We start from the raw sequence: 9,756 nt of genomic DNA, 5'->3' as shown, positions 1-9,756 counted from the left end.
GATGTCCACCGTCAGAGAAGACATGATCCCAGGGCTCTGCACATTGTCAATCTAGCAAGCTTAGTAGCGGTGTTGCACAGCGGCTCGAGAAGGCTGCGGAACGTTACTCCTCGCATCAGGCATGGTCGGGCAAGACACGCTTCGAGACCAAAGAAGGTATTTAGCTCCACGTATGCCAATCCTTATAGGTGCAAGTCGTATAGCACAGGTCTGGTTCTTAAACCGACCTCGTGGTATACGTCGTGCTTCACATGGCAGTCGCTAAGACATCGCCCGCATAGTTTCAGCGTGCGAGCGGGTCACCTTAGTCATAACCTTGGGTTGCGCGGCATGAAATCGAAAAACGAGAGGATGAGGTGACTTGCTGCGCGTCCGTGTAAACCTCCATGACTGAGGCTGTACTGTAGAGACTTTCGAGTGGATGCAGAGCCGAGAGATGAAGTATGCAGGTCGGATGGCTTGTTGCAAAATGGCCCCAGGAAGTATCTGCCATCCTCCAATGATAATGCTGTCAGCCTTTCGAGGTCGTCTGAGTCTGTCTGGTAAGCAAACTCTCAAGGTGATAGGGATATGTTATGGCCGGAGAGCAGTGTTCCAAGATTTGACAGGTGTTTGTGTCACGTGGTGGCCGGGAGAACCCCACTAAAGATTCGCTCGTGCCCAGATTCCGCTCAACCAAAGTGTCTGTGACCTGGAGCGCTTCTCGACAAGATGCACAACTGGCGCACAACCAGAGACGACTCGCTGGCAGATTGCTCTGCACATGAATCGTGTCGCCGAGATGGTCCAGTTATGGTGCCACGACATCCGTCGCACGCTTCACTGCGCTATGCTGCACCTCCAAGCCAGCCAAGTCAGTGACTGTATTTGCTTGGGTTGACCGCAAACAAGCGCAGCAAAGAACAGAGAGCTGGCACTTGTGGCGGAATTGATCTCATCCTACGTTGGCCGTCATGGGAGATTTCCGGTTGGCGAGTGTGGGAAATTAAATGTGGAAAGGAGCCCTTGCTGAATGGTTCGAACTACCGGCTTTCTGCAACATTGCGACAGCGCACCGGCCTGGACCTCGCACTTGACGATGCATATTCCTGCTACACACGCTCGACCGGTCGTCATCACAAGGATGGCGTAACTGGACGGCCCCAACGGAATCGTGACAGCTGTCTTACGACTTGTCCTTGCAGGATGTCTGACTGTAAATCAACGATTCAACAGCTCGTCGCGGATGATCATGCTCTGGAAGAGATGACGAGGCCTGGACACAGCCCCTATTCAAGCCTTGTGAAGGGGATGGATCGCTTAAGACAATGGCCAGGCTCGCCAAGCGGACTCATCTCGGGTTTGTGCATCACCAACCTGAGGCTCACAAGCTCTATACTGCGATGAGGGAGGTGCGCCCAGCTTCATTGGTGCAGCCAAATAACAACTTCGCATCTCTGTTGTAAGCAGAGTAGCACGCGCCCAGGAAGTTGCTTCATTCCCAGCCGGAAATCTCTGCAACCAATGCTGGCCAGAAGGAAGACAATGCCGATCGGCGATATCCCTGCTGTTATTTACTCTGCTTTCGTACTTTACCCGACATGAGATGGCCAAAGTTACGGCCATTGCCCTGACGATCAGGCACCGCACTCGTCCGATTGGATCGCCCCTTGCCCATCTTGTCGAGAACCTATCTGATCGCGGCTAGCATGCTGTCCGTGCCTGTTCTCCGGACTAGCCACGACGTTTGGCCCCGTCCCAAACAAGTCCATGCCGTGGCGACGATTAGTTCCATGGCGGACGGGCTTCGAAGTGGGCCTGGGCTGCGTGGACTAGGATGCAGCCATCTTATTTACTTGCGCATCCCCCAGGTCCCAAACTCCTTCTCTACCGCTCAGGAAAGACTTCGTCACCCACGTTCATTCGCTGAATAACTTCACTCTTTTAGGTGTTCAGCCGGCATTCCTTCGATCGCTTCTTCAGAGTCTTTACCTTTGCGTCAAGTACTATACCGGTCCAACTCGACGATAATGCAGCTTATTACCCTCCTTTCGGCGGCCTCGGCCATGGTCGCTACCACTTCCGCCACCAACCTCAGAAGCGCTGTTACTCTGAACAAGGAATGCGACACTGCCAGGCCCTACGCACGCGTCATCAATCGTTGCGAATACGACGTTCACCTTTGGTCTGTTTACAAGGGTGATGGCTGCCCCGAAGATGGCATGGTCACGTTGAAGACTGGCGAGATCTACAATGAGAACTACACTCCTCCCAAAGACGATGTTGGTGTGTCCATCAAGATCTCGAAGACGAAACAATGCAAAGGCGTCGACATTACCCAGTTGGAGTACTATCTGGAAACTTCTAAGCCGGAATTCCAATACAACTTCCTCGATGTTTCATATGTCGATTGTCTTGGTGGCGACTGCCCTGCAAGGAAGGACGGATACTACCTCAAGGCTGGTAGCCAGGTCGGAGTCAACACCGCATCTTCTTCCAACACCTTCTGTCCTATCCTTGCTTGCCACGATGAGGCTTCTTGCGATAAGGTTTCTTACGTGCTTCCCGACGACGTTCAGACCAAGACCTGCCACCTCGACCAAAGCGTGGACTTCTATATGTGCGGTGGAGAGGCGCCCTCTGGCGACTACGGCTCGTCTCCTAGCGAGTCTGAGTCTTCTGCTGAGCCTTCCACCAGCTCCAGCAAGCAGGCAGAGTACTCCGCTGCCAAGCCTACTTCCACCTCTGCTTCCGACGAAGACTCCTACACTGCCGACATCGAAGTGGCTGCTGCCGCTGTCACCCCTGCGCCTGAGAAGCAGGACGATAAGCCCTACCATAAGCTTACCAAGACTGTTTACGTCACCGCGGTCGAGTATGTCAACGCAAAGAGGCACGCTCACGCTCACGACCATGCCCGCCGCCACCAGCCTTTCCACGCATAAGCTATTGAGTACTTGTATACTATGGCAGTGGTCTCAAGGAACTATTTGATTCTACATTCTGCGAATCCACAATTCAGGATACCAATTTCGCGCTATACCCAGGAGAGATCAGGAAGAGGAGATTAGAGTTGATCCAACTCGAGTAATGACAGGGGTAGACAGCGTCGCAGGTCCAATCTATTCATTTCTTCATCCCACTATCGACTCGCACCTGTCATGGCTGATTTTGTCATCTTTGTTTTCACCCCTCGCCTTCGATGCTTCTTGAACGACACCCCGGGTGTGTTACTTGGTCGTCTTGGACGTTGGCGCCCTCGCTTCCTTGGTCGCATATTATCTCACGAAGTCACGATATCGGATACCATTTTGGGCCCAGCCCCCCACTAGGTATATTTGTTTCTTTCATTCGCTTCGTCAAGGACTTTCTTCTCCTTTTACTTGGACAAGGACGTTGGGTTGTGTGCAGAGACGTCTCGGCTTGGTGATTCTGTTCGTAGCCTGAAATAGATCCATTCATCATCATCTTCCTGATGGTCTTTTGCTTAATTCAAATCTAATCGATTCGAGCTGTATGCACGCGCGTCTATATCGCGTCTCGCTATGCGTCACCCCGATCCTCGTGCAACTCTCAGCTGTGTGTTTACATGGCTCAATAGAACAGAGCATGTTTACTTTTGGTGTCGCAATAGCCGAGCAATGTATGTCTCAAGCTGAGTGTGATGTAAATAACAAAGTTCGAAACCATGTTACATGCTTGTTCGTATGTGCCACCTGGTGTGGTTTGACCGCTCGATCACCTTGCGCATCGCTTGCGACCGTACACTGATGCGGCCTCACGCTGCTCACAGCACGCTCAGTGCATCATCTCCGTCAAGCTTATGTATCGCATGATCTTATGCTCATCGGTGATCAGCAAACATGTTCGCAAAACCAATTCTCGTCGCAACAGCCAACTTAAGGCCTCCTCCCAACATTACACATGGCTCGCACGTTGAGTATTCCTGCGACTGACAGCGGCGCCGCTAGAACCAGTCATAGCTGCGCACCAGCCAAGTACAAGCCATGCCTCAGTTTCGAGCCAGGGTTGAGTGCATGTTGCAGATTCGTATGCCAGAAGTTTGGGCGTTCCGGCCCACTTTCCACAATCCGTGAGCATTGCGTCATTCCTTCGCCATGAACGCCTCTTAGTGCACTGCAAAGTGCCGGTGCCTTGCAGTGTGCAGCAGTAGAGTAGTCGTTGGGGAGCCGTTTTACTCCACCAAGCCTCTACATAGCATTGTTGGCCAACCGCAGCCAAGCAAAAAGTTTGCGAACCAAACTGCTGATGAACCACGCAGTGACCATGTCTTCCATCGAGCCGCGTAGCCAGCTTGTGCATAATGCAACCAGCAAGATTTGCACCAGACACTACATCTTCGTGCAGTAGCCTGATGTTCCAGAACAAGGCGAGTGTGGTTCCGATGCTCCACGCTGTCACAAGTTCTCCATCCTCCCGAGGTCTGATTCATTACAGCCATACATGTCGTTTCGGCTGCATGCCTTTTTACCGGTATCGTTATCGAATCGATCCACTACCTATCGATACGACTCTGCATGGATGTACATCAACAAGTCCATTGCTGGGTCGTCTTACCCGCTGCGGTCCGCGAATCCCGGGGTTATGCCAATTGGTGAGTTGCTGGAGTAGAAGGTCCGTCTGGTCCGGAGTAGTTTAGTGGAACGTGAGATTCTAGATCGTTGACACTGGTTAGAGCGGAATTAGTCGGCGCCCCTGAAGGAAAGACTGTATACTCTGATTAGACAAATACCAAACGCCGAGAACAGGCGTTTGGGCATAACAAATTGATGAACATTCCAGAAAAGCGCGATGGCAAACATAGGAGCGTTAAGGCTTCAGCAGTGGATGTATGAAGCTCTGCAGCTGAAGACATGATTAGCCATCATATTGGTTGGGATACACTATTTTCCCTCTATAACCCAAATACTAGGCTTTCCTCCATTGAAGTAATCTTCCAAACTCAATCGAGTTTTTCTCCCGAATATGATTGCCTGTTTCGGGTGCATCCACCCATTGAACTGGATCTGGTCCACCAAGCACCTCGATGCCCCAACGAACCTCGCCGTCACTATCCTTGAACCAGCCAAGCATTGTTTGAATATCTCGATCCTTCTTCAGCGCAATGCCGCGTTCATGCAACAATTCCAGAAACCTATTACTGCCGGCTACGAGAACCAGCATACCGGCGATAAGCTGCACATCGCGAATCATCGAGCTTGTATACTTTCGCTGAAGACTGATGATGACGAATACTGTGCCAGTGAGCCATATGAGAATTGCAGTTGCCAGGTAAGTGGCAACAACGTTCATGTGTAGAACGCGGATGCGCGTTGACACTGATGCTGAGATACTCTGTGTTGAAACAGTCTCGCGTTTCGATATGACTGTGCCATTTGTATAAATTGGTCGGCTAAGATCCTCAATACTTCGGTCGTCAACTGATTGGTATGTGAAGCCGCCCTGCTTCAATGACAATCCGCTGTTGACAAATTGTTGAAAGAATGCTTGGAATGTGCGGTCGGCTGACTCTACGAAGGTTGTGTAGTCCAGTAGTGCTTCAGCATTTTTGTTGGCCATGACATACATCGTATTGGTCATGATGTCCATGTCAAGGCCGTACTCTTTGTCTCGGAACACGAAGGCATTGCTATCAGAGCCCCGGTTTGCAGACCCCAATAGCGAGCCGAGGAAGAGGATTCCGAACGATGTGGTCACGTTCAATGGCCCCACGTAGGAATTATTGGCAAGCTGAGAAGCGTGCCCTGAGACCTCATGTGGCGTGAAGGCATCATCCCAGGCACTGTTCATCGGTTCTATCGGAGTCTTCACCTTCCGTGACAGAACCGCCCCAGACTGAGCATCGACAACAACATTAGCTTCTGTGGTCTCGATGATTGGTCGACAGTTCGCAGCCTGCATTTGAGGCTCTTCTCTGAAGTACAAGGCTTTATGTCCATTGGTGTCTGTAATGCTGATCGGCTTCCCGACGACCCATTTTGGTACGACAGACATCGGCCAAGACACCTTGTCGTAGGGAGGTCTGACCAAAGCGGCGGACCAATAGCCCAGAACACTCCGATGCTGCTGTTCGATAGTCCCGTTGGAGCAACAGGCCTCATAGTTTGGTGATGAGAAGGTGGTAGTCTCAGAAGAACTGTTTATGAAAATGCCGACTGGCAACTTGTAGAGCTGAAGTCCTCCCGTGTTGTTTAGTCGCGCAACGTCATCCGCCAATATGCTTTTGTCATCAGTGAGATCCACAGGCTCGAGCCATGATGATGCGTTCGAGACCTCCTCAATGGGCTTGCACTCAAGCCTTGCGCGGATAGCAGGCACTTGAAGACTGACATTAGCCGAAGCGATCGCCGGACTACCGTAGCTATTTTGTTGACCTTGTGAAGCTGTAGAGTTCGAAATGTGGGTCAGATCTACCGGCAAGAAGCTCCACCCTTCAGATGACCAGGGCAACTGGGAGTCGTTGAATGAATGTTGTATCCCTGCTCCGTACAGCCAGTTCTCACGAGCGTCGAGATACAACTCGTCGAGAACGTCTTGGGAATATCCCCATCGCTTGTTGTTGCCTAATATTACGTCCACTTTGGTCACGAATGGATCGTGGCGTATCTTCAAATTCTGGAGCAGCGATATCTGCTGTGTAGTCGGTGTTGATCTTCTCTCGAATAAAGCAGACATCGAAACAGTCAGGACCTGGGTCAGGGTAGAGCCGACGGCAACCATCAGTAGCACCCAATGCCTGTGGCGCGCAGCCTTGATAGCCGCACCTATCCAAGTCTTGGACTTGTACGTTAATCCCGCTCCAGCACTGATTGAAGTCGGACGTTGAGACATCGATATGTAAGGCTGAAGTGTCCTAAACGTCATGTCCAGTTGGTCCCACCAGAGTCCGATCACGATACTGGCAACTGTCGGGGCAATGGAAATAGGTGCAAATGTCGGGAAGCTAAGATTGAGCTTTGAGATGTCGGCTTCGTAGGTAAAGCCCGCCTGCGATAGTAGTGATCGTGCGGAGAAGGCGTTGAGAGTCAAAATGGCGGCCATGATAGATGTGAGCAGTACTATCAGTGCGAGAAGTGTCCGCACATGGATCACACGAGGTCTCCAATCCGATTTTGTTTTGATGTGCGGCGAGGTGGTATCTGCACGTTCAGCATTAGCAAGCCAGTCACGTTATCGATGATGTCGTCACGTACCGGGTTGCGGGTTTCCTTGAATTAGAAACCTGTCTGACATCAAATAACTCTTATTGCATAGTGATTTATAAAAATCACCCCTTGAGGCGACGTGCAAGCGTCTGAGATTAGCAGTGAGGTCTGAATGAGGCTGTAGCAAAAGACCCAGACCAGCGATACTGGAGGGGTCTGAGCGAAGGTTGAGCGGCCGATAGGGTAAGCGAGACATCCAGAACAATACCATAAGGAACGAAGCCAACGCGTAAAAGAGCGCAGCCAATGTGAAACCAATCTCAGTCAAAACAACCACCCTTTCCTGGACGACGGTAGCAGATCCTTGGAACTTGCTCGTTTGGATGATGCCAGGTAAGTCGAGCGTATCCCTCATCGTCTCCGTGAAAAACCGTCCCTTAACTCTTGCTGCTGTTTGACTGATATTGGGGTCGCTGATCAAGGCGGTCAGATTGAAGCCTGAAAGTGCGGCAAGCATGGGCGCCACACCGGAGTATCCGGGTATTCTGCCGTCTTCCTGAGAATCCAAAGCAGTATATCCAGCTCTCATGGCATCAGTCTGCATGCTAGCTCTGTCGAAATATGTTTTCCAGTTGTTCTGCATACTTGTTGCCTGGAACATGGAAACATCAGCGAGGCTGTTTGGAATTTCCAGGCCATTCGAGTCGGTCTCAGAGCTTGCGTTGAAGTAATGGCCTGAGTTCCCCGAAATTTTTACACTTGTAGTATTCTTAGACATCGTGTATCGAGAACTGCAAAGCATGCCTCGCATACGGAAGTCTGCAGAACGCTCGTATGTCATGTTATCGGGAAGGAAGGGGCCATCCCATGTCTTGTTCCAAGGGGCAGTCCACGGAGTACTCATAAGAATAATGTCGTATTTGTTGCATTCTTGAGAAGCGTTGACCCGAGCGTATACATGCGTGGAAGTAACGTTGGACGGTACGACTCTGCCACCGAGAGGGAGTATTCCGTTGAAGGCAGTCGGGAAAAAGGTAGTCGCGTTCGACCAAGTCATACCTCCACCAAGTGCTAGGTCAATCGCAGGGTGAATTTTCAACTCGTATCTGCATCCTTGATTGGATTCTAGTGCGAATGTGACCATAGGCTGTATCCCTTTGTAGGGGCCGTAATGCTGTAAGGAGTACACATCCGAGTACCGCTCTTCTCTCAACTCCGCACTTTGGAGTTTCATATCATGGCAAACGTACTCTGACCGAAATGTGGTAGTCTCTGCATTCCATGCGCCATATGACGATGTCAGTCTCGGACCGAACTGAGCCTTCTCCGACGATGGCCAAAAGGGGAATGTAAATGAAGTATCGGTGACCCAGGCTGATGTTGATACGTTCCTCATGAGCGCAGCCATTGTCCGGAAATATGTATCCCTTGTCGCAATGACTGGGAGCTGGGTAGTGTTCCCAGGAACGAGTCTCGCGAATTCGGCAGAGCTTGGTAGAACGAGTTCTTCAGAAGTGAGTAGGGCCGAGGAAAGAGGTGATATAACCAGAAGTGCGATGATGTTGACAAGCGCAGCGCAGATCAAGCTCCAGCTAGTTTTGCCGATCCGTCTTCGGTGAAAGCAGGCGTCCATGAAGATGGACCACCACGCTCTTGGAGTCTGGAGGGGTACGAAGTCAGTAAATGTCTCACAGGCACTTCGTAAAGTCAGGACTTACCTGGAGGATGGTACCATACGCACTTGTACCTAAGTTTTGGTGTAAGAACACTATACACGTCTCTTATGCGATCGGTACACGGGTACTACTTACCCTCCACTGATGCCTTGGCAAGCCGTGCAAATGGTTCAGTTCTCTTGACGTCTTCAAATAGTATGACAGTCATCTGTGCGTAAAGTACAGCAATGAGAGTGGGAGTGAAGCGCCACCCAAAGAGTACCATCGACGATCCGTCATCGCCACCAATTCCATGGTTGCTTCTTGAATGGCAGCTGAGCCAAAGGACTATGGAGCCAAGAGCAATACTGATATTAGCTAGTGCGACCAGGTAGTACCATCTCAGAGTAAACGGAAGCCACGATGCGCTTCCTACAGAACCGTATGACACTACGTGATGGTCAGTATGTTAAGATATCCGCTGTCGATATGCTTACTGTGAGATTCCACCTCTTGTTGGTCATTTTTGGGCTGAGGTGGGGATGTTTCAGAGGTCGTGCTGTCGTTTCGTCGTAGTTCGGATACCGTCAGGTCCACCGGGGATACTGAACCGGATTGAGATTGAGTCATCGGGCTTAATCACTGAATCGGATCCTGTGCATTAAACCAATACACTGAAGACTCTTCTACGATCAAATTGATGGGTAGTTTAAGATACTTAATACTTCTGTTCGAACCGCCCAAACCTTTCAAGGGGTGTGCGCGCACCCGGAGCCTCCATAATGTCATAGATTGCGGCGTAGTTCGCGGCACAGCGACGATTGCACTCACATACAGTTAGACATATCCGAAGCTCTGGACGCGATAGTGTTTCAGAAATTTCGTGCAATGGCATAGTTAGCTAAGCGCCCAGGTGGGCATGGGGAGCTGATGCAGCGGTTCGTGCTAGTATTCCA

General features: G+C 50.8%; 2 protein-coding genes across 2 annotated transcripts; one reads left to right on the top strand and one right to left on the bottom strand.

Moving 5' to 3' along the window:
* The first annotated feature begins 1,736 nt into the window (after positions 1-1,736).
* Positions 1,737-3,053, top strand: BKA58DRAFT_145493 (uncharacterized protein). Its single transcript, XM_046164679.1, has one exon. It carries the CDS (start codon positions 2,010-2,012, stop codon positions 2,922-2,924), a length of 915 nt encoding a protein of 304 aa, XP_046026010.1. The 5' UTR covers positions 1,737-2,009; the 3' UTR covers positions 2,925-3,053.
* Positions 3,054-4,820: 1,767 nt separating this feature from the next.
* BKA58DRAFT_428608 (uncharacterized protein) lies at positions 4,821-9,498 on the bottom strand. The gene is made up of 5 exons (XM_046173018.1): positions 9,298-9,498; positions 8,957-9,250; positions 8,864-8,892; positions 7,194-8,805; positions 4,821-7,139 (listed from the first exon to the last, which is right to left on the bottom strand). The coding sequence occupies exons 1-5, from the start codon at positions 9,428-9,430 to the stop codon at positions 4,909-4,911; spliced, it is 4,299 nt and encodes a 1,432-aa protein (XP_046026009.1). The 5' UTR covers positions 9,431-9,498; the 3' UTR covers positions 4,821-4,908.
* Between the last annotated feature and the right edge of the window lie 258 nt (positions 9,499-9,756).

Source organism: Alternaria rosae (assembly GCF_020736505.1).
Source record: "Alternaria rosae strain MPI-PUGE-AT-0040 chromosome Unknown BKA58scaffold_4, whole genome shotgun sequence".
In the NCBI taxonomy this organism is placed as follows: domain Eukaryota; kingdom Fungi; phylum Ascomycota; class Dothideomycetes; order Pleosporales; family Pleosporaceae; genus Alternaria; species Alternaria rosae.
Note: the sequence above shows the minus strand (reverse complement) of the source record. Positions and strands in the feature narration are given on the sequence as shown.

What these genes read in the sequence shown, in the direction of transcription:
- BKA58DRAFT_145493 (XM_046164679.1), top strand. Translation starts at nt 2,010, where the DNA reads ATGCAGCTTATTACCCTCCTTTCGGCGGCCTCGGCCATGGTCGCTACC.
- BKA58DRAFT_428608 (XM_046173018.1), bottom strand. Translation starts at nt 9,430, where the DNA reads ATGACTCAATCTCAATCCGGTTCAGTATCCCCGGTGGACCTGACGGTA. An exon ending in CGTATGGTACCATCCTCCAG is followed by an intron (nt 8,806 to 8,863) that starts GTAAGTCCTGAC and finishes GTACCCCTCCAG; the next exon opens with ACTCCAAGAGCGTGGTGGTC. An exon ending in TCAAGGAAACCCGCAACCCG is followed by an intron (nt 7,140 to 7,193) that starts GTACGTGACGAC and finishes CTGAACGTGCAG; the next exon opens with ATACCACCTCGCCGCACATC.